Below are 24,832 nucleotides of genomic sequence, written 5' to 3'. Positions count from 1 at the left end.
TTTTGGAAATGCAGGGTGCCCCATGGTGGCACTGTGGGGAAAAGGTAGAGAAACAAACTCAGAAAAGGTGAAAGGTTGTGGGAATGTGTCAATTTGCTAGTCGCCGGTTGGCAAAGTGGTCTCTCGTCTCTTACTTTCAACTTTGACAGAAGTCCGGTGTATTACACCCGAGGTCGGTGTAGCTAGATCGATATCTTAATTTAATAAGCGGACATGGCCAAGAAACGAAGAGAAAGACGAGAGGCCGATAGTGTTTCGTCAGTAACGTTACACGAGGAACCGAAGACAAAATTTAACGAGGCACAAACCCTCAAAGGTATGTATAGCTAACGTTAGATAACGAAGTTGCTATACRGGCTAACTGGCTAGTATAGCTAGCTAATTTACTTGTGTTCTTCTAATTGATTAGCTAACGTTAAGATACATTACATGATGTGGTAAATGTCTCGTTAAATAATGTTGCTAGCCGGCTTGATAACCAGCCAGATGATTGTGAAATGCGGATATGCTGTTGTCAGTCAGCGTTAGRTAACTCACAGCTGATTATCAAGAATTAGAAGTTGCTTGCTTTCAAGGCTGGAGGTGGTATGACGGAGTTGAAGCACAGACAAAATGGGTTAGTTACCAGTATCTTTGGTTGAAATTCACATGATCAGGTTAGTAACTTAGTAGCTTGCTATCTATCCAGCCACTGTCAGGGGCTATACCCAGTTTGACATTAAGTTACTAATGTTAATCAGTGTCAATGACAGAACTACTTGGATGAAGTCAGGAAAATATTAGTAGGCTAACCATGTAATYTTATTCTTATATAGATGGAGCAACACAATTATCATGACAGGATGTTACACAATACACACTTTATTTTTTATTTATTTAACCTTTTTATTTAAATAAACAGATAAGCTTGGAGTCATGTGATAACATAGGCAGATGTATTCTAACTTTGATGAGGAACATATGTAGTCAGTTTCAAGGATTATATATCTTGAATGGTTTGACTACATAGCATGCTTCATGTACTCTGGGGAAATCAACCAGGAACTAGAACAACAAGTGAAGCAAGACATTACATGAGGCTTACTGCTGTTGTTATAGAAGAATAGAGGCTTATCAAGATATTTATAATTTGCTGACTGTGTGTGCGCTATATAACTACTCCCCTCTCCACAGAGACTCAATACACTGGAGGGGGCTCAGCTCGCATGTCTCTCCTCATCCTGCTGTCTATCTTCACCTGCGCTGCTTCTGTCATGTACCTAGTGTACAGGAATTTCCCAGAGCTCAACGAGTAATTGTTCTTTGCATTTATCTTTCCAGCAAGCCGACCCATGTAGAAAGAGTTACTTTTGTACAACATTTGTAACTTTTGTGAAAGTCTACCAAATGGCATTCACCAGCCAAGTTAAATAATTTTATTCAAATGGTTCTCATCATTAGCTGTGATAACCGTTGATGGATTATTTTATGGAGCAAAAATGGATATGATTTTATAACGGAGCATTTTCTCAATTCAAACATTCCCCTGCAACTAGCCATCCGAGTTTAGAAGACACCTGGGACGTCCGAATAGAGAACAAAGAGAGTATCACCATGTAAAGGCTGTTCGGAAATCTGACTATTACAGATAAATAGGAGCTTGTTATCAATGATTATCACAGCTAATGATGAGAACCATTTGATTTAAATTGTCTACAGCCTAGTATGTCACACTCCAATAGAGACGGTCACGTTTTAATTTCTCTGTTTCTGTAAGTGTCAAAGCCCTTGCACACAGATTCACACACATTTGTATTTCATTTGTATCCACAACATTGTATGATGGTGAATTGATATCCACGTTTTTTCATTTCAGTGATGAGAGGGCTACTATTAAAATCCCCAAAGATATGGATGATGCTAAAGCCTTGGGCACTGTACTTTCCAAATATAAGGACACCTACTACACCCAAGTGTTAGTAGCCTACTTTACCACCTATATCTTGTATCCTTTTGGGTAGTAAATGTATTGCAAAGTTAACTTTTGGAGGATTGAGTTACATACTTATTAGCTGTTTCAACATGCATCATGTCTGTGAGGCCTCCTATGTGGGTCAGCAGAGGAGAGTGACAGACTGGGAAGTGGACCAAGACAGGCTTTTGTTACTCTGTGATGGGCTTGTTGATTGCATCATCCCTAATCTCCCCTACCTGACTCTCGCATGCTCGGTCTCCCTCTCTCATTCATTATTTCCTTTGAATAAAGCAGCCAGCCAAGGCCATAGTAAAGGCATGGGCTTGCCTCTGGATAATGAATGGAGAAGTAGGAGGTGGGGGTACAGTGGGCTTTGATCCTTGAGTATTAATTCAGGCAATTCTTGTGTGTTCACAACAACCACAGAGTGCAGTACATTTTCCTTAATTTTATGACAGGAGACGACAGATTAAATCAGACATGGACATGCAGTTAAACTTACAGTTAAACTTTATCAGTACAGTAGGTTCTAAGGACTTCGTTTCCACCCACAGCTATTTGCAATAGAAACTCTGTTCCAGCTTTGTCAATTGCACTTCAGACAGACATTACGGGCAGATAGAATTATCCGCTATAAAAGAGGACAAAAACATGGTCCGATGCATGTTATGGTCCCACCTCATATGTAAACATTATCCATCTTCAGAGCACATTTTATGAAGAATATGAATAAACACTGCACAGTATGAACTAAGAATACAAATGCAGTATCATGCCTGATGTTTCCTACCCTGCTTCTTCTGCTAGTTTGCCTAATCTCTTTCCGCTCCACTGTCTTGGCACATATTAATGCATAGTGTCTGTGCGCTGGCCAGCATGTGCTAACAGCACAAGGACTGGACCAGCTGACCAGGCCCCATCCACTGTCTGATGTGTTGCCTTGTAGTTTTACTGGTAAATAAATGTTTGATATCCTGTCTGAGAAATATTTTGCCAACAACATGTGTTGTCTTGTAGATTTACTGGTAATGTTGCTGACCTTTTACCATGTTGTGGGCAAAGCATTTCTCAGACAGGATATCAAACATTTATTTACCAGTAAAACTACAAGGCAATACATCTCAGACAGTGGCTGGGGCCTGGTCAGCTGGTCCAGTCCTTGTGCTAACAGCACATACTGGCCAGAGCACAGACACTATGCATTAATATGTTCCTAGAGAGTGGAGGGGAAAGAGATTATGTAAACTAGCGGAAGAAGACATGATACCTTCATTTGTATTCATAGTTCATAGCAGTGTTAATTCATATTCATCAAAATAAATGTGCTCTGAATATGGATGATGTTTACATATGAGGTGGTACTATAACATGCATCGGACCATGTTTTTCTTATCTTTTATAGCGGATACTTCTGCACAAATTAGTCCTGCAGCCAGATCTATAATAAACTGGCACTGTATGCTACTACAGTGGAGTATATCTTAACTATACTGAACAAAAATAGAAACGCAACATTTAAAGTGTTGGTCACCTGTTGTATGAGCTGAAATAAAAGATCCCAGAAATGTTCCATATGCACAAAAATCTTATTTCTCTCATTTTGTGCACAAATTTGTTTACATCCCTGTTAGTGAGCATTTCTCCTTTGCCAAGATAATCCATCCACCTGACAGGTGTGGCATCAAGAATCTGATTACAGCATGATCAATACACAGGTGAACCTTGTGCTGGGGACAATAAAAGGTCACTCTAAAATATGTACTTTTGTCACACAACCCAATGCCACAGATGTCTCAAGTTGAGGGAGCATGCAATTGGCATGCTGACTAGCAATGTCTACCAGAGCTGTTGCCAGAGAATTGAATGTTAATTTCTTTACCTTAAGCTGCCTCCAATGTCATTTTAGAGAATTTGTCAGTACGTCCAACCGGCCTCCCAACCGCAGACCATATGTAACCACGCCAGCCTAGAACCTCCACACCCGGGTTCRTRACCTGCGGGATCATCTGAGACCAGCCACCCGGATAGCTGATGAAACAGTGGCTTTGCACAACAGAATCATTTCTGCACAAACTGTCAGAAACCGTCTCAGGGAAGCTCATCTGCGTGCTTGTCGTTCTCACCAGGGTCTTGACCTGACTGCAGTTCGGTGTTGTAACCGACTTCAGTGGACAAATGCTCACATTCGAGGGCCACTGGCATGCTGGAGAAGGGTGCTCTTCACGGTTGACTCCCAGTTTCAACTGTACTGGGCAGATGGCAGACAGCATGTATGGCGTCGTGTGGCCGAGCGGTTTCCTGATGTCAACGTTGTGAACAGAGTGCCCCATGGTAGCGGTGAGGTTATGCTATGGGCAGGCATAAACTACGGAAAACAAAAACAATTACATTTTATTGATGGCAATTTGAATGCACAGAGATAGATACCGTGACGAGATCCAGAGACCCATTGTCGTGCCATTCATCTGCCGCCATCACCTTATGTTTCAGCATGATAATGCACGGCCCCATGTCGCAAGGATCTGTATACAATTCCTGGAATTTGAAAATGTGCCAGTTCTTCCATGGCCTGCATACTCACCAGATACAGTGGGGCAAAAAAGTATTTAGTCAGCCACCAATTGTGCAAGTTCTCCCACTTAAAAAGATGAGAGAGGCCTGTAATTTTCATCATAGGTACACTTCAACTATGACAGACAAAATGAGACAAAAAAATCCAGAAATCACATTGTAGGATTTTTTTATGAATTTTATTTGCAAATTATGGTGGAAATAAGTATTGGTCACCTACAAACAAGCAAGATTTCTGGCTCTCACAGACCTGTAACTTCTTCTTTAAGAGGCTCCTCTGTCCTCCACTCGTTACCTGTATTAATGGCACCTGTTTGAACTTGTTATCAGTAAAAAGACACCTGTCCACAACCTCAAACAGTCACACTCCAACTCCACTATGGCCAAGACCAAAGAGCTGTCAAGGACACCAGAAACAAAATTGTAGACCTGCACCAGGCTGGGAGACTGAATCTGCAATAGGTAAGCAGCTTGGTTTGAAGAAATCAACTGTGGGAGCAATTATTAGGAAATGGAAGACATACAAGACCACTGATAATCTCCCTCGAATCTGGGGCTCCACGCAATCTCACCCCTGGGGTCAAAATGATCACAGAACGGTGAGCAAAAATCCCAGAACACACGGGGGACCTAGTGAATGACCTGCAGAGAGCTGGGACCAAAGTAACAAAGCCTACCATCAGTAACACTACGCCGCAGGGACTCAAATCCTGCAGTGCCAGACGTGTCCCCCTGCTAAAGCAGTACATGTCCAGGCCCGTCTGAAAGTTTGCTAAGAGAGCATTTGGATGATCCAGAAGAAGATTTGGGAGAATGTCATATGGTCAGATGAAACCAAAGAAGAACTTTTTGGTAAAAACTCAACTCGTCGTGTTTGAGGACAAAGAATGCTGAGTTGCATCCAAAGAACACCATACCTACTGTGAAGCATGGGGGTGGAAACATCATGCTTTGGGGCTGTTTTTCTGCAAAGGGACCAGGACGACTGATCCGTGTAAAGGAAAGAATGAATGGGGCCATGTATCGTGAGATTTTGAGTGAAAACCTCTTCCATCAGCAAGGGCATTGAAGATGAAACGTGCTGGGTCTTTCAGCATGACAATGATCCCAAACACACCGCCCGGGCAATGAAGGAGTGGCTTCGTAAGAAGCATTTCAAGGTCCTGGAGTGGCCTAGCCAGTCTCCAGATCTCAACCCCATAGAAAATCTTTGGAGGGAGTTGAAAGTCCATGTTGCCCAGCAACAGCCCCAAACATCACTGCTCTAGAGGAGATCTGCATGGAGGAATGGGCCAATATACCAGCAACGTGGTGAAAACCTTGTGAAGACTTACAGAAACGTTTGACCTCTGTCATTGCCAACAAAGGGTATATAACAAAGTATTGAGATAAACTTTTGTTATTGACCAAATACTTATTTTCCACCATAATTGCCAATAAATTAATGAAAAATCCTACAATGTGATTTTCTGGATTTTTTTCTTCTCATTTTGTCTGTCATAGTTGAAGTGTACCTATGATGAAAATTACAGGCCTCTCATCTTTTTAAGTGGGAGAACTTGCACAATTGGTGGCTGACTAAATACTTTTTTGCCCCACTGTATGTCACCCATTGTGCATGTTTGGGATGCTCTGGATTTAAGTGTACGACAGCATGTTCCAGTTCCTGCCAATATCCAGCAACTTCACACAGTCATTGAAGAGGAGTGGGACAACATTCCTCAGGCCACAGAATATTATAAATTGTTGCATCTTGAGTTTTTATATTTTTGTTTAGTGTATTTTTGTGACTGCATCCACAAGTGTGTGCACATACTGCTGTGTGTTCAACCCTTGAGCTGTATTCCTTGACGCTACTGACTCAGCCTCCAGACATTTGCGATCCCTGGATCCATCTTCCTCAGTATCCTGTCTGGTTATCTCTACCCCTTCCCCCTGGCTCTTTTCCTCGTCTGCCTGGTGAGTATACTATGGACAAAAGGAGAACTATGACTAATAATAGTGGTGACATTTACAAAATGTACTTTTACTCTGTAAACCAGACTCGGTTTACAAAATGTACTGCCTCTGTCACTGTGTTTTCCAGTGCTCTGGCCTGGGGGCTTCCTTCTGCTTCATGCTATCTTATCTAGTGGGGCGACCAGTGGTCTACAGATACCTGACAGAGAGAGTCCAGAAATGGTCCCAGCAGGTAAGACCTTTTGGAAGGAAAAACAGGTTATTTGGTACGTGAACAGTGTAGGAAGTTGTTGATATGAGAGTACAAGCAAACTTTTAACAATTTAGTAACACCCACAGAACAGTGGAGTCTTAGTAGGGGCTAGTAGCCTCCAAGCCTTTCTGTGAATGACAGGTTCTGCTATCTGTTTTCAATTGCAGGTTGACAAGCACAGAGATCATCTCATCAATTACATCATATTTCTGAGGATCACTCCCTTTCTCCCCAACTGGTTCATCAACATCACCTCACCCATCATCAATGTGCCTTTGGGGTTCTTCTTCCTTGGTACTTTCTTTGGTAAGGCTAAGATATATCAAACTCCAGTATTTCCTTCTCAGTAGAAAACAGTGTTGATAGTGCTGCATTGTCTTTATTGCTGAGCTATTTTTGAATCTCTCATACCATTTAATACAGTGGTCACCAAACTTTTCTGAGTCAAGATCACTTTCGCAGTCAAAAAGCATGCTGAGATCTACTGCTCAGAATTCTTTTTTTACGTTAARCTCACACAAACAGTTTTGTAGGAATGAGGTTTGGGCAGTAGGCCTAATACATTATCACAGCATATTGGCTATATGCTTGGCCTGCCAATATTGTTTATCTCAGACCAAATTATACTTCAAAACTCGAGCTTTGATAACAAAACAGATTTAGTTGGTTTCGCACTTGTGAGGCACTGTGGAGCATGAATTTAAATAATTCGCCTTTTGATTTTACTGGACTGATGGTACCTGCGTCTGGTGGTCAACGAGGTCAAATCACGATGTCGGTGATCTTCAGCTCGAAAAGTCGGAGCTCTAGAAAGATGCCAGAGTTTCCGAGTTGGATGACCGGTCAAAACGATTTTTCCCAACCGCCTCTTACGGTCCCTGCTCTCTCCTTCCTTTCCTCCGGTGAGACTGACCAGAGAGAGGGGACACGGTCTTCCACCTAAGGGCGAAACTCGAGTCACACCGCATCTGCCTCATGCACAAATTCATGTTGTTCCTATGACCAGAGAATGTGAAATATTCCTTGATATTAAAATCGACACGCTAATAAAAATAAAACGCAGAGCTATCGATACTTGGCTACTCATTCATTGCAGCTGAGCCCAGTTTTGTAATAGTGTTGAATAAAAACAGTGACAGTGCTGAATATAAACTTAAACATGAACTCACTCATAAAAACAGCAGCTCTTTGCTGTATTCATTGACAGTCTCTGTGGTCATGGTTTTAAAAGTTAGTAAATCTTACATYGGCTAGTAGCCTATTAAACTTGGCTGTAGCCAGGGTTATGGAACTCTGCAGCCACGGTGATTTGAGCTATCCGATTGGGCAGCGCTGTAGGTGCACTCGATTTTGTCTCATATTTGCCGGTCGGCCGAGTAGACGGAGTTTGTCTCTTCAGACAAAATGGTTAAAAATGAACACTTTGCTTACCCGGTGCGCAGGGCTTTTGAATCAAGTGCATCTACGGGCAACAGCTCAACACGATATTAAAAAAAGGAGCGCAAGCCTTTATAGTTCGCTGGCTTTTCGACAGAAATATTTGGTGATTGACTAGGAATGCCTTAGCTATGTGTTGTGTGTCTTACAATACTGACATCCTCCCTTATCTCTGACCTTATCTCTGACTGTCAGGAGTGGCCCCACCGTCCTTTGTGGCGATCAACGCTGGTACAACACTGTACAAACTGACGACAGCTGGGGAGGCAGTGTCCTGGAACTCTCTGATTGTGCTAGGTGTCCTGGCCATACTCTCTATCCTGCCTGTTTGCTTCCAGAAGAAACTGCAGCAGAAGATGGAGTAGGCACGAGACAACTCATCTGCCTGCCTGATCCCCCAGCCCATCCCTTGGCTCAGGAATGGTACACCCCGCTCTCACTCACATAGTCCTGTCTGTTGCTGTCCCACACACCTGCTGAGGTTGCTGTGGAAACATTGCTTTTGGCCCAACCCTGACTCCTGTGTCCAAAACATGTGGTGGTGGCCACCTCAACTTTGTGCTSTACAAAGGACTAACTGGCCTCTGCTCATCTTCGGGTTTGTTCTCCCATTTTTGTTAAATGTTGTTTGCCTGTAAAACGATTTAAGAAAGGATACAGAAAACATCAGGCATCTGTCTTTAATATTGTTTTAATCACAATGGTTCTCACAAGTTCAAGCTACACTTCCCTCCTTTGTATGTCTTGAACCATGTTTTGAATTGATTTAATCTCTTAACCTGTGTGATATGGGTGACGTCAGTTCAGTGTTTTTGATTTTCACAAAATTTTAGGACTATTGTTATGACTGTTTTATACACTGGTTAGAATGTGAGCATATTAAKTAACTTGGAATGTTCTTTCATTTGAAGATATTGTTAACACACCACCCTAAAATGATCTGTGTGCCATCAATGTTGACATGAAAAATATGCATATGAACACATAGTAAGATAAATATGAATCTCTTGATGCTTTTGTTGGGCCTATCAGTAAACATATGAAACGGCATATCAAGTATTGAAAACTAGTGTTTTGTATAATCTTATTTTATATTTGTTCTACTAATGGTGCTGAGACTCCCTCTCTGCCTGTGTGCTCTCCCTCGTGTGTGTCACCAGTCCAAATGTTCTGCCAGTTGAGAAATGCAGTAGTGGATGACCCAGCTGTGCCCTTTGCAAAGCTACCAATTAGATTTTTGGTTGTTCATGCTTTTCCCAGGTGTTAGTGATTTCACACTGCTACTTCATGTTCAGTGCCTTCAGAAAGTAGTCACAATCCTTGACTTTTTCAAAATTTTGTTGTTACAAAGTGGGATTAAAATGGATTTAATTGTAATATTTTTGTCAATGATCTACACAAAATACTCTGTCAAAGTGGAAGAAAAATTCTAACATTTGTAAAAATAAAACACTAATATACGCTACATGACCAAAAGTATGTGGACATCTGCTCGTCGAAGATCTCATTCCAAAATCAAGGGCGTTAATATGGAGTTGGTCCCCCCCTTTGCTGCAGTCGGTGTTCCAATTCATCCCAAAGGTGGTTAATGGGGTTGAGGTCAGGGCTCTGTGCAGGCCAGTCAAGTTCTTCCACACCGATCGTGACAAATAATTTCTTTATGGACCTCGCTTTGTGCACAGGGGCATTGTCATGCTAAAACAAGAAAGGACTTTCCCCACACTGTTGCCACAAAGTTGGAGGCATAGAATTGTCTAGAATGTCATTGTATGCCGTAGTGTTTAGATTTCCCTTCACTGGAACTAAGGGACCTAGCCCGAACCATGGAAAACAGCCCCAGACCATTATTCCTCCTCCACCAAACTTACAGTTGCATTGGGGCAGGTAACTTCTGCTGACATCCGCCAAACCCATCTGTCGGACTGTCAGATGTAGAAGCGTGATTGATCACTTCAGTGTATGCGTTTCCAGTGCTCCAGAGTACAATGGCGGCAAGCTTTAAGTGAAAACTAACTAGGCATCTCAGAAACATTAAATGTTGTCTTGGTTAGCAACTCCCGTGTATATTTGGCGTTGTGTTTAAGGTTATTGTCCTGCTGAAAGATGAATTTGTCTCCCAGTGTCTGTTGGAAAACAGACTGAACAAGGTTTTCCTATAGGATTTTACCTATGCTTTACTCTATTCCGTTTCTTTTGATCATAAACTCCCTAGTCCTTGCTAATGACAAGCATACCCATAACATGATGCAGCCATGTTGAAAATATGAAGTGGTACTCAGCGATGATGTTGGATTTGTCCCAAACATAATGCTTTTTATCCCGGACATAACGTTAATTTCTTTGCCACATTTTTTAGTAGTTTTACGTTCGTGCCTTATTGCAAACAGGATACATGTTTTAGAATATTTTATTCTGTATAGGTTTCCCGCTTTTCACTCTGTCAATTAGGTTACTATTGTGGAGTAACTACAATGTTGTTGATCCATCTCAGTTTTCCCTTATCATAGCCATTAAACTCATGGTGAAATCCCTGAGCGTTTTCCTTCCTTCCTTTACACCATCCAAAGTGTAAGAACTTCACCATGCTCAAAGGGATTCAACGTCTTTTTATTTTTTAATTTTTTTAACACATCTACCTACCAATAGATGCCCTTTGTGAGGCATTGGAAAACCTCCCTGGGCTTTGTGGTTGAATCTGCATTTGAAATTCACTCCTCGATTCAGGGACCTTACAATTATATGTATGTGTGGAGTACAGAGTTGAGGTAGTCATAAAAAAATAATTTTAAACACTATTATTGCACACAGAGTGAGTCCATGCAACTTATTGTGACTTGTTGAGCACATCTTTACTCCTGAACTTATTTAGGCTTGCCATAACAAAGGTGTTGAATACTTATTGACTCAAGACTATTCAGCTTTTCATTTTTTATTAGTTTGTAAACATTCTAAAAACATAATTCCACTTTGAAATGATGGGGTATTTTATGAAGGGCAGTGACAAAAAATCTAAATAGAATACATTTTAAATTCAGGCTGTAACACAAGAAAATGTGAAAAAGAGTCAAGGGGTGTGAATACTTTCTTAAGGCACTGTATATATTTCTTAGAATCCAACCTGTATGTATCTGTTGGTGTGATGCCTAATTTGTACTATAGTTTGGGTGCTTTGATGTGATTGGAGTGATTTTTACTTAGACTTACCTGATGTCATTATATGAATTCTCTGCTGCTGAAACCTTCTGGTTGTATCTAGAGGTTGATGCAGTGAATGTGCACTTGGGCAGTCTTACTGTTGATGTTTCTTCAAAGTCCATGTCTCAAGCACTGTCCACTCTTCTGCATCTGAGATCACTCATTATTTATGAAAATTGATTTATATTGATTTATATATTTGGATTATTAATGGTCTTACTTGGATCAGCGTTTTAATCCACTAAAGAAACCCTTTCTGAGCATGAGAAAATACATCTAATTTGTTAGTATTTAATTACCTGAATTAATTTGTGTGGCCACTTAGCATATCTAAGGCTGTGTTTACACAGGCAGCCTAATTCATTTTTTTTCTCTCACACTAATTGGTTTTTTTGACCAGTCACATCAGATCTTTTCTAGGAGCTGATCTGATTGGTCAAAAGACCAATTGCTTATAAAATAGATCAGAATTAGGCTGCCTGTATAAAAGCAGGCTAAGTGCTTCATATTTATATGTAATGGCCACTTTGGCTGTGTTGACACAGGCAGCCCAATTCTGATCCTTTTTTTTTTTACCACTAATTGGTGTTTTGACCGATCAGCTCTTTTGCCAATAATTGGTCAAAAGATCATAACTGTTCTGCCTGTGTAAACACAGCCCTACTGTATCCAAATCCTGCTGTAACCCATCAATTTCATGACCTGTTTCATGTGATTTAGTTGTGCTTATTACTATCACATTATTATTTGTTCACCCAATTTGATATCAGAAGTAATTTTGGGAAATTCATTGACACATATTTGCAATAACTGTTTAAAAGTCCCCAGTAGTTTTATCCCATTTTTAAAGATCACTGCAATATTAGGGTGTTACACATGTTTCTTATTACAACTTTCCAACATTTGTTGATTTTCATGCAGAGAATATTGAGAATATCTGCGCTGGCTTGGATGATTCTTGGTGTGTTTCCATTCATTACATTTGTGATCTTTACAGTATTAAGTTGTGCAAACTGATAATATATTGCAATATGACCTGTGTTTGTAAATTATATAAATTCTTGTACATCTTTTTGTCCAAGCTAATGAATGTTGGTTTATTATTAACATGTTTATTTTGAAATCATAAAAAATATTCTGTACTTTTTTTCTCACTGTCTGGTAAATGATTGGAATATGAGAATGTGAATCTAATGGCAAAGTTCTGCATGTTTTTACCGTCACTTTTCACCACATGGTGGAGCTCTTTGTACATTCTACAGAGTTCAACCCCACAGTTGTTTTGACTTATTTGACTTTAACTATTTATCAAGTAGGACAACATTTTTCTTATGATTTAATGAAATATATTCAAAATTGTGCATCAGATAACGTTTATTTTACATGTTTTTCCTGTTTCTGACACCTACTTCTCCTTATCTGTGCCTTGAATACTCAAATAGAATACCTATTACTGTATGTGCATTACAACTATGGTATTACATGTGTATTACATGAATACAATTGTTCAGGCTAAAATTGTGAAATTAAAGTTTGCATTCAGTTGTACACTGGATGGTCTTGGCTACAGTGGAGTAAGAATACTATGGCTCAGGTTCATTATATGTGCAATAAGGCCTATTTAATGCTTCATTTCTATAGCATTATTATTATAAAGGAGAGCATTTTACAAAATAAATAGTTAACTCAGGAACTGAAGGGTTAAGTGCATAACGTAATCTGTAAGGAGTTCGCACATGCTCAGTGTGTTCCCTCTACGCAGAGGTAATGCAAGGGTTTGAGAAGATCTGAGACCGATGAAAACAGCTGTACTTGAAGACCCATAATGCATTTCGGCTGGCATTCTGTTCTGATTTTCAGGCTTTGCAGTACATCCACAATGGCTGCGCGAAATCACTACGCGATCCTTTAATATGCACRCAACTGAAAAAGCAGAGGAAAAGGGTACAACGGGACCAGTCTCAAAATGACCACCGGCTTCAGCTCGAATTCATGTCGATTCGCAGATTATTTTGTTATCTGCGGACTTGACACTGAAAGCGGGCTTGAACCAGATGAACTGTCAGGTAAGTGTCGGGTACGGGCTGGTGGACCAATAAGAATAATTCTGCATGGTTTATAATGTCTTTCCTAGCTTATGTTTCTTTTATATAGATTTTAGAGTACAATATTATATTAATGTTTAAACAATAAAAACATGACAGTTTATTTATAATGAGGTTGAAAACGGGTAATACTGTGTACATCAATAAGTAGGACGGCACATCAGTGTTGTTCATACAAGTTACTATAGTCTACTTTTCCATTTTATGTTATAACGTTACGTTAAGTCGTTTAGAATGGATTATTCCAATAAATGTTGTTAGCTTGAAATGCTCGAGAACTGTAGGCCGTCGATGTTCCATAGCCCAGCTGTAATTAAAGACAACGAAAAACTGTTCATGGATTAATCTCCTCCTGAGTATAGCCAGCACTCATTAAGTGGTCAAAAGCAGGACAGACACACYTTTACATACGTAGATCAGTGACCTTGATTGGCTGTTTCAGACCTCACCAGAATAAGACATATTTCTATTTCTACAATTTGTAAATAATAGGGATGTTTCCCCTATCAGTAGTAAATTGATATTACCATACTGTCAATGGTAATTACACATGTATAAACAAGCATATATATACAAGCAGGCTAGGCCAAAAATAGCTACATCCAAGAAGCACATATGATTTCTTAGTTGTTTATCACATCTGAACGATTTGATTGATTCTCCACTGCCTTCTTACACATTTACCCTCAGTGATAGATTTAAATTAATTGATCAATGCATGGCAGAAAGCAGAGTGCAGAAAACAGAGTGAAACTGGGGGTATCAAGGACCATAAGGTTCTCCCTGGGGGGGCAGAACGCTGAATATGAGGATGATGTCATTATTAGACTGAGAGGCCTGCTGTTTCTTGGGAGTGCCATGGGTCTGGGGGAGATGAAGATGGTATGATACAAAAAGCAGTTGTGTATGTGGGGGGGAGAGAAAGTGAACTCTTCCTGAGCTCAGGGTGGTGGGATAGTTATGTATAAGTTTGAAAATAAGTGAAACTGGTGTGGGTGTACCTGAAGATGCTGATCTTCGTTTTCTTGTCAACAACAATCATGTTTAGGGAAGGAACTTAATTTTTTTTGGTAGCCTAAGGTCTAAGGATATGTAAGTATGTGCATTTCCCTAAACTCAACTGTTACTTTACAATCAAGTTTTCTTCTGTAACATCACCTCCTGTTTATGAATATGTACAAATCAGAACAATCATTTATTATACTGCAGAGACATTTTTGTTAGTCTCGCAGGTGGTCTCAATCATGAATCAGCACAATTTTATTTTGTGTGTGTGTGTGTGTGTTGCTTATCATGAAGGGGCATTTTTTTGAAGGAGGGATGGACATATCTTTAGATAACACACGCACAAGATCTCTCTTATGCAAATTTACTTAACACATCTGATGAGATAAATTATTAACAGTATTTTTTAAAAGCTTGTCGCAAAGACACGTTTCCTTCCTCTCAGTGTAAAAGTGGAAGTAGAATCTTTTACAGAAATCAGTCAAAGATGTGTTCTTCTCTGTTGTTTATCTTGAGAGAATTATGCTATTCAGATTCTTATCATGATTGTCTCCTCTCCTCGAGTACCTGCCTCTCTAATGAGATAGAGACCAGCTGGTGAAAGTAAAAGGAGGATTCCTGGAAGCATATCATTCAAAACATATTCTACATAAAACACACAGAGGTGTTCATCAGGAGATTGCATGTCATTCAGTAATTTGTCAATCTAGGAAGAGTGAATTAGACAAATAATGGTGGTCCTCTGACCAGAGATTAGACTGTAGAAGGCTAGAGGTTATCCTGTAGGTTCCATACTTGGCCTTCATGTTTTCTCCTGCAGTGACTCACTCAGACAATGGAAAGCCTTTTTGGGGGCTAAGGGTGCTGTTGGCTGAGTTGATATGGGATGAGGAATTTGTCCTCTTTGCCATTCCATGCATAGTTCCAGGGCCATGAGTGCACTGCTGAGACTTGTACCACGGTTTGGTGTAATGGTACGATAGGCTCTTATTAGACATGCTTGTTACAGACCGTTTCCTGAGTCTGCCAGCCACATCTAAAGGAATTAAAGCTGTTGGCCTGTCAGATATCTCAAGCTGTGTGTTTTATGTAGAATATATTTTGAATGATATGCTTCCAGGATTCCTCCTCTTGTAAGATTGGATCAGCGAATAGGAAGTGACTGCATGCCTGGCGGGGATTCTGAATAGTGAAGACTGCCTAGGGCCAGACCCTGATGTAATCTTCCTCATTGTGGTCAAGGATAAACGGGGTAGGTTATAATGGTTAGGGAGCATCTTGTCTAATCAGAGGGGATTAAAATACATCACATTTTCCCTCCTGCTTTTTTAGCTAGATCTTACTAGCTGACAAAAAACGCTATTACAATGTTACTGCAATGTCGTAGCAAGCAGACAATACACTAGCAATGTTGTGAGTGTACAACTCTCTATGGGGTGTTGCCACGTCACTGAGACATTGTATGAATGTCTGTGAAAAGTTAATCCCTGTGAGTATATTTGTGAATCTCCTCCAGCTGTACACACAAGGCTGTTAGCGTTGGCCTTCCTAAACCTCTGATGTGGTGAGGTGTCGTGATTGACTAGTGAGTGAGAGTAGATAAGGTGTCTAAGCTTCCTACAGCCTGGCCTCTGTTCTGCTGCTCACCGACTGACTGCAGAGACTGGCTCGTGACAGAGAGTGTGGACACGTACAATGCTGCCCCTCTGAAAGCTTTACAGTTTATTTCTGGATCAATTGCTCACCACAAATTGTGATTTTTCAACCATCTCTCTGGGCCTTAAAGTCACTCTCCCCTGACCTCTACTTCCCATCTCATCTCCCTACTAGTCCACTGTCATGGTCTGCAAACAAATATACCATTCGCACATTTCCACTGAAGATTTACCTCACTGTTTTACCAAAAAGGCTCAGACTTTTCTGTTTCCATCTACGCAAGCCGGCCCCCGGGTCTCACTGGGCATAGCTCTTGCAGACCTTCTCTGACTTGGGGCCAAGCCCAGGGTATTTTTCATTTTAATTTACATAACAATGGCTACTGTGGCCTTTTAACACCTTCTCACAAGGCAACTGTCTTGATGATGCAGAGGTTGTTGGTTCTGCTCGTTACAAATCTTTAGTGTCACATTCCTGATGGAAACACGTCTCATTGGAAAAGCACCTCTCCCTCTCTCTACAGTAGATATCCATGGAGTATGTATCCTCTTAGGGAGTATGTATCCTCTTCGAGAAACAAGGCCTTTAGATGGTTACATGAATGCTTTCTCATGCAGCTATTTTGGTATCTCTTGATAACGCCCTCCACCACAACTATACTCTGTGGAGATACTGCAAGCAGTACGGTTCCTGCCGTGTGCAGGCTATGTGTTCTCGGTATGAACTTCCTGCTGCCCCTCTCGTTCTCAGGCTGCTGAGACCCAGTTAGCGCTAGCAGAGCTGCTTCATATACGGTAGCAGCGGTGAGTGGAGGAGCTCTTCTTCTCCCTGGCAGACTGAAGGACTCACGTGCACACAGCAAATAGACAGCCCAGTGCAAGCTGCTCTCACTGACCAATCAAAGGAGATTATGGGTGTCATGTGTTTAGTGGACTGAGCAAGCTTCAAGCTGCAGTCTCTATGCAATTCGTCTGTGCTGTGGTGAGTGTGTCGACTAAAGGTGTCCGCATGCTTTTCAGCCGAAACACCTCGGAAGAGTTTGTGCATATATCATGACAACATTTTGTGACGTTTTTGTTTGTATTTGACACCCGTAAGGCTTTTTTTGGCTGTTCGGGCACACAACATTTTTACTTGAGGGAAGCCYAAGTCGGTAGCCAAAGTCTACGCCCCTTCGTCGGTGATTGGTCAACAGTAGGGATTCTTCAATAAAGTCTTTGTTGTCATTCAATGAGCGACGACTTGTTTTCATGCACATTTTTCATTGAGAAACACTGCACCAAACATCTTAGTTGGATGTAAAATTGTGAGGCTAACATCTCCTCGGCAAAAACGTCAAAACTAATGACAGATTTCTTGAGTTATTTTAGATTAATTCTGACTATTTTGACGAAGTGTAGACTTGCTACAGCTTCTCAAAATGGACAAACTATTGCCGCTTTTTTCTTGTTTTTCAAGTGTTTTTTTATGGGAGTATGCGAGCACACTCGTTCAGTTCGGCTAGCCAAGTTTGGCTAGGCACTAACCTAATTGAAGCATGCTGACACCTTAAGAAACATTAAGAAACACAAATAAGGTAGTGTGGTCCATGATGCAGGCTCAGTTATCACCCCTCAAAATCTGCTGGGATGTTTGTTGGAGAAAGAGGGGCTTGTCCATACGCTGATCTGGCAGTTTCACTTCAGGTGAGCAGAAGCCTTGTGAAATCATAAGAAACCCCACAATTCATGTCACTTGTGAACACAAGCTGATTTATCAGTTTTACAGAGTTGTTTGAGTCACACTGGTCTTTCCATGGCTTGTGTTCTGACTCAAACGGTAAAGTCAGGCAGTCAGGATGGATGGGGCTTTCCAGATAGCCCTTTCTCTGATCACCACCAATGATAGGAGGAGGTTTTAGTGGTGAATTGAACAGCTTTGCCTAACTGACAGCTGTCACTCACCCTGTCCTTCTCAGGCAGTTTTCTGTAATGTGAATAGAGGCTACACTGTACAGTATGTTTGTATTGGTTCACAGAGCCCATATATCCGTACAGGAAACCTCCGTCATCTTACTCCAAGACACTGTCCCTTATTGGGTTACACCACCAGGACTTAAAACAGATGTGTCCTTTAGAGGGTTATTTGTCTTAAGTACCGGAACAGGAGTCCGCCTGGAGATATAGGCCTAGCAATGTTCTGTAACAGTTGGACCCCAACACTGTATCACTGTACTGACTATGTTCTCTTATAAGAGTTCAAGCCCCCATAATGAGCAGACATTGTGACCTGCCTGAGGACATCCATGTTAGAGGAGAATGATTTGAGTGTCTCTAAGGGAAGTATAAAACATGTCTTCCAATGTAGAAATTGAAAAAGCTGTCAGAAAAAAGCAGATTTCACTTTCATAAGGGGGCTCTGACTGTCAACGTGTTGACGTTAGGAATATGGGGACTGAGGGTAGAAATGATAAGGCCTGAGGTGAATGAGGATGAATGTCTCTGTGCTGTGACCAGTGCATGATTAGCCCCTCCAGATTATGAGCTCTGACAGGGGAACAGAAACCCACTCTCTCTCTATCCACTGCCTAAACATGGCCTGAAGCTTTCCTCTGTAGAGCACTGCATTTCCTTGTGTCCCCCCCACAAAGAGACAAGATAGTCATCGGCCCCCTCTCCCATTTTCTCTTTGATTTTTAATAGATTTTTGTGCACAAAGCTTCTTAAGACTGTTTTTTTTTGTTTTTTTCATGGAACTCCCTTTGTCCTCTTTATTTCGTTTCAATATGCTGAAGTTATTATGGTCCAAAGCTGTGTGATCTCCAGTAAGTACTCTTCATATCCAATAAGACAGACTAGTAATTATTAAATGTGATCCGTTCCAAGGCAACATGGACAGAGGTCTCATAATTTTTTGCCGTGTCACGATCACAATATATATTTTTAAACGATTTAACTAATCAGCTAATATCTCTCTCCATCAGTATGCCATGCACATGCTATAATCTTTTCATGACACTGACTTTGCCATCAGGGGGCAGTTATATCACTCGCTGCAGCAGCCAAAACGTGGCAAACTTGATGACAAAACCCTCCTTTATGCGACAGTGTTGGGGTGCAGGGTGAGACTAGATTAGCATATGTATTAGGGGCCAGGCTGACGTGATTGGCTGGCTACAATTTGGTCCTGCTGAGTACATGGGGACAGGCAGCTGACACAACCCACCCACACACACTCACTCTGAGCGCGCCCCCCCCCGCACTATTCAAATGCTAACATCCCTTGAGTTTCCCAGACACCCCCTCTCTTTAATCTCTCAGTGAATGACATCACTATAAAGCCTCCCGCACATGCTCAGTGTTTGTCTGCACTCATATTCACTGCCTATTAATAATTCATAGGTGTGTTAAAGGAGCTCAAGTCCTAAGGAAGTTTCCTCAGGCATCTTACAGTGTCTAACTAAATAGTGTTTAAGCAAATCTGTAACCCTGTGGAATTGAATAATGACTGTTGAGTGTGTTATACACATGGAAGTATAATTCAATAGGGGAAACAAGTGTGGGTGCCCTTAAAAATTTCGGATGGCCCAGCTGGATCTCTCCTTTCTGTACTTTTATGTAATTCAAAATCACTTTTCGACTCGAGAAGTTGATACTGAGATGAAGCCAAGCCATCCTTTATTGAGCAATACACATAATACTTCTCTATATTCTGAGATTATAAAAGGCAGATTTCTACACTGAACAAAAATATTTACGCAATATGTAAAGTGTTGGTCCCATATTTCATGAGCTGAAATAAAGGATCCCAGAAATGTTCCATACACTCAAAAAGCTTATTTCTCTCAAATGTTGTGCACACATTTGTTTACATGCCTGTTAGTGAGCATTTCTCATTTGCCAAGATAATCCATCCACCTGACAGGAGTGGCATATCAAGAAGCTGATTAAACAGCATGATCATTACACAGGTGCACCTTGTGCTGGGGACAATAAATGGCCACTCTAAAATGTGTAGTTTTGTCACACAACACAATGCCACAGATGTCCAAATTTTTTGAAGGAGCGTGCAATTGGCATGCTGACTGCAGGAATGTCCACCAGAGCTGTTGCCAGAGAATTGAATGTTAATTTCTCTACCATAAGCCACCTCCAACGTCCATTTAGAAAATTTGGCAGTACATCCAACTGGCTTCACAATCGCAGACCATGTGTATGGCGTTGTGTGGGCGAGCGGTTTGCTGATGTCAATGTTGTGAACAGAGTGTCCCGTTGTGGTGGGGTTATGGTATGGGCAGGCATAAGCTACGGACAACAAGCATTTTTTATCAATAGCAATTTGAATGCACAAAAATATCATGACGAGATCCTGAGGCCCATTGTGAGGCCTGTTTTTATTTAAGGTATCTGTGACCAACAGATGCATATCTGCATTCCCAGTCATCTGAAATTCATAGATTGGGGCCTAATGAATTTATTTCAATTGACTGATTTCTTCATATGAACTGTAACTCAGTAAAATCTTGGAAAGTGTTGCATGTTGAGTTTATATTTTTGTTCAGAATACAGTATATATACATTCACTATGGGGTGTGCATGGTCCAAACATGCCTTGAGACCTCTCTGCAGTTCCTGACTCTGGATGTCAAAGCTCAAGTCATACAGAACTTAAATAAATCCTTCACATAAGGAAATCTGCCTTTAAATCCCAGGCAGAGTTCATGACTGGAGAAAAGCTTGTAGAATAAGCTAACTCTGCCCTCTCAGCACCCTGAGGTTCTCTCTATCTCCTCTGCTCCGCTCTGTGGAAACAGGAAGCCTTTCTTATAAAGGGGGTTAAGACGGCTGCACGGCAGAGGAGCAGATAGCGTTTTTACGAAAGCGATGATGCAGACTGACTCCCTCATTACCTCTTAGCCTGTCTGTCCATTTGATCTTAGCTCTGCTTCAGCTCTGCTGCTGAGGAGGCAGTCTGCCATGAAGAAAGGCTCATGCTGCTTCTGTTGAAAGGAAATGGAGACAATTCATTTTCAACATTGGTCACAGCCAGAGGTAAGCTGTGGCCAGGCCATGTTGAGTCACATGATCTGGATACTCCTCTGTTTGACAGGGAAAAGCAATGATTGGCTGCCACTGGGGAGCTGCTTCCTCAACAGACTATACTGGAAAGAGTTCAGTCTTTCATAAAGTTAGAGAAAACATGCTTTCAGTCCTACTCATCCTTTGGACTTGTCTCCCTTTGCCATTAAGCAAGATTTTTATAGGGTGTGTGAGTTGGTTCAGTGAAAAAGAGCACATTACCCATGTCTCCTTTACGACAAGTCCAAGAAGGTCATTCTGTACATGTCACCCCTGGTTACAGTGTCCATACAGTACATTTCTCTGTGGAAGCTACAAACCCTGAAAGCACTACCAGCAGCCAGACTGGAAATGCCAGATGAGAATGACAGTCTTTTCTGTTCACCCCCAGATAATGTTACGAAAAAGCCTAGCAAGACACTAGATAGTGTTTAGGGGCAGAGGATTCTTTCACGTTGCCACTAACTTTAACTGAATGCTACATTAATCTGTTCTTACACTGAACAAAAATATAAACGCAACATGTGAAGTGTTGCTCCCATGTTTCATGAGCTGAAATAAAAGATCCCATAAATTTCTCTCAAATTTTGTGCACAAATTTGTTTACATTCCTGTTAGTGAGCGTTTCTCCTTTGCCTACATTATCCATCCACCTGACAGGTATGGAATATCAAGAAGCTGATTAAACAGCATGATCATTACACAGGTGCACCTTTAGCCGGGGACAATAAAAGGCCACTCTAAAATGAGCAGTTTTGTCACACAACACAATGCCACAGATATCTCAAGTTTTGAGGGAGTGTGCAATTGGCATGCTGACAGCAGGAATATTCACCAGAGCTGTTGCCAGAGAATTGAATGTTCATTTCTCTACCATAACCCCCATCCAACGTTGTTTTAGAGATTTGATTAAACCACTAGATCCTCTACCCCTATCCCATTAATCTCTGCTCTGTCATGTTTTCTTATATAGCCGCCTTGTGGACATATTGCGCTGTGAGACGAGGCTGCTGGCCTCCCTCATCTTCATGTCAGTGTGACGTCTGATGTGGTGTAGTAATACCCCATAGGATAATCCATTGTCCTGAGAGGTGGGTTTGCTCTCATGCTCAAGAACATGGTGTCGTGTCGTGCACTTGATTGAGTTCAACGGCACGCCAGGTGGGTGGGGTTTGCGCTAAGGACCAATGGAATCGCTGCTAAAATTCAAACCCCATCCATCTGGCGGTCGCAGCAAGTTAAACCAAGCACCTTCTCTCCGGATGAAAGATGGGAACGCTCATGCCCATGGTGCTGGGGGATATGGATATAGTACTTGTCCTTAGAAGGCAGTAGTGTCTGTCTTCTTCCTCTGTTTCTTGTTTATGCACTTTCTCAGAAGTGTGCAGGTTTTTTGTTATCACGACCGTGTGTTAATGCTGTGGTGCAGCGTTGGGCATTTGTGTGTGGAATCCCAACAGGCCCAGTTAATGGAGTAGAAAAACACTCATGGGAGGGAGGCCTTGCTCTGAAGGCTGTGAATAACATGAAAATAAGCTGTGTGAATGAGCCAAATGGCCCATAGCTTTGCTGCCTTTTTGGCTGGGCTCACTTAGTGAGAAGGTCATGGTGTCTTTGCTGCGATCGTTTTTTGATATGTTAGCGATGTCCGCATAAACATTCCGCTGTGATGATGACGAGCTGAGCATTCTGATATCTGAGGCATGAGGCATCCCTCTATCGCTGCTCTCCTGAGTCATTACATCCTCAACTCAGTTGGCCGTGATGGCACCAGGCATGGTATGTAGGTTGAGCACAGGAGAGGGTCTGTTCTGGAGGCAGTCCTTGGCAAGCAGGACTAGAGAGAGAGAGCAGAGAGTCCAATGGTGGCAAGCTTTACACCACTCCAGCCGACGCTTTGTGTGCGGCTGCTCTGCCATGGAAACCCATTTCATGAAGCTCCCGACGAACAGTTATTGTGCTGACATTGCTTCCAGAGTCAGTTTGGAACTCGGTAGTGAGTGTTGCAACTGAGGACAGTGGCCTACTACTTGTGACTTTGGGTAGTCCATGGATGAGACCAGTACCTGTCTCTTATACACATCTAGATGTGTATAAGAGACAGGTACTAAGTACTAATTCCATGGATGAGCATGTGTACTAAGCCTGCTGGCAGAGAAATAATGAATTCAGTGGCCCATGGCAGTGGCTTTTAACACCAACAAATGCATGTTAAACAAGAGTGTTAATTGATACCTTTTTTCTTGGCTATTAGGGGCCCTGCCTTAGACAGTATTCYGCAGTAACTACATAACAAGGAAAACCAGGCTAAACAGTAATTTACACAGTGATGTATAGGCCTAGTGTTTTGAGGTGCATTACAGAGACTACTGACRTCTGTATCATATTCTCTTTAACATAGTTGTGGGGCTTCCTCACTGAGGAAACCTACTGGACAAATAGTAAAATAGCAAATTTTCCATACCTTTTAGGAAATMATGATATGGACTCTATTTGGCATGTACGTTTCTCGGRCATGGGTGGCACACACTGGGATATGGGGGAGGGGAGTGGGTGGGGTAWATGCATTGTCCTATTTTCCCCCACATGATAACGCTGAAGAGACACACACGAAGGTACAGACACATGCATACATTGTGATATTGTTGTATGGTGGTATTAAACATGTTGTATTGTAGATATGTATTGGTGTAATAATGTTATATGATGTACTTTTGTATCTTTTGTTGTATATGTAATGTAAGTGTTTTTATATAGTTTTGGACCCCAGGAAGAGGGATACCTAATAAGTAATACTGACCTGGCTGACACAGAGAGGAAGGGGCCAGTGCTTTCTGACTGACGCCTTGATCTCATTGTGACTTTGGCTATTCCATGGATGAGACCAGTACCGTGTGTGAGTAGGCATGTGTACCCTGGCCTACTGGTAGAGAAATAATGAATCAGTGACCTGTGACAGTGTCTTTTAAACACCCACAATGCTTGTTAAACAGTGTTAATTGATCACTTTTTTCTTTGCTATTAGGGGCCCTGCCTTGTACAGTATTCAGAGCAAAACTACATATCACTGAAAACCAGCCATAACACTAACTTACATAGTGATGTATAGGCCTAGTGTTTTGTGGTGCATTATATATGCTACTAATGTTCACATCATTATTTTCAGTATTTATTCTTTACCTTTCTAGGACACACGTTCCGCTAGCGGAACCCCCCCCCCAAACATTCCGCTGAAAAGGCAGCGCGCGAAATTCAAAAATATTTTTGAAATATGTAACTTTCACACATTAACAAGTCCAATACAGCAAATGAAAGATAAACATCTTGTTAATCTACCCATCATGTCCGATTTTTTAAATGTTTTACAGCGAAAAACACATATAATTTACAAGTTAACATTTCTAATAAAATGTAGTAAAAAATTCTAAATAATAAACAATTCAAACAATAAGCAATCAATCAACTTAAGTTAATGAAATGAGAAACTAACAAAAGACTAAAAAGAAATGCAGTCAATAAAAAACAGGTAACAATCAAACAGGTAACAATCATCAGGTTCCTAAACTTTTTATAATCAAATCAAATCAAAGCGCACTTTAAAATGTTATTTTTTGCCATCATTGTAAGCCTGCCACACACA

At 41.2% G+C, this 24,832-nt stretch overlaps 2 protein-coding genes and 1 non-coding gene across 3 annotated transcripts in view; 2 read left to right on the top strand and 1 right to left on the bottom strand.

The window, feature by feature from the left end:
• The first annotated feature begins 67 nt into the window (after window positions 1–67).
• LOC111969502 (transmembrane protein 41B) lies at window positions 68–10,705 on the top strand. The gene is made up of 7 exons (XM_023995679.2): window positions 68–316; window positions 1,174–1,291; window positions 1,856–1,984; window positions 6,391–6,484; window positions 6,612–6,716; window positions 6,905–7,043; window positions 8,370–10,705. The coding sequence occupies exons 1-7, from the start codon at window positions 214–216 to the stop codon at window positions 8,537–8,539; spliced, it is 858 nt and encodes a 285-aa protein (XP_023851447.1). The 5' UTR covers window positions 68–213; the 3' UTR covers window positions 8,540–10,705.
• Window positions 10,706–13,335: 2,630 nt separating this feature from the next.
• LOC139028330 (DENN domain-containing protein 5A-like) overlaps window positions 13,336–24,832 on the top strand; it is a 54,209-nt gene continuing 42,712 nt past the window's right edge. The window contains exon 1 of the mRNA XM_070445481.1: window positions 13,336–13,435. Coding sequence (XP_070301582.1) covers window positions 13,336–13,435 — 100 coding nt within the window. The remainder of the gene's footprint in view (window positions 13,436–24,832) is intronic.
• LOC111969585 (U7 small nuclear RNA) lies at window positions 23,597–23,651 on the bottom strand. Its single transcript, XR_002878006.1, has one exon. It is a non-coding gene; the product is annotated as a U7 small nuclear RNA (small nuclear RNA).

This window comes from Salvelinus sp. IW2-2015, linkage group LG10 (genome assembly GCF_002910315.2).
Source record: "Salvelinus sp. IW2-2015 linkage group LG10, ASM291031v2, whole genome shotgun sequence".
Taxonomy (NCBI): Eukaryota; Metazoa; Chordata; class Actinopteri; order Salmoniformes; family Salmonidae; genus Salvelinus; species Salvelinus sp. IW2-2015.
This window is presented reverse-complemented; position numbering and strand designations above follow the sequence as displayed.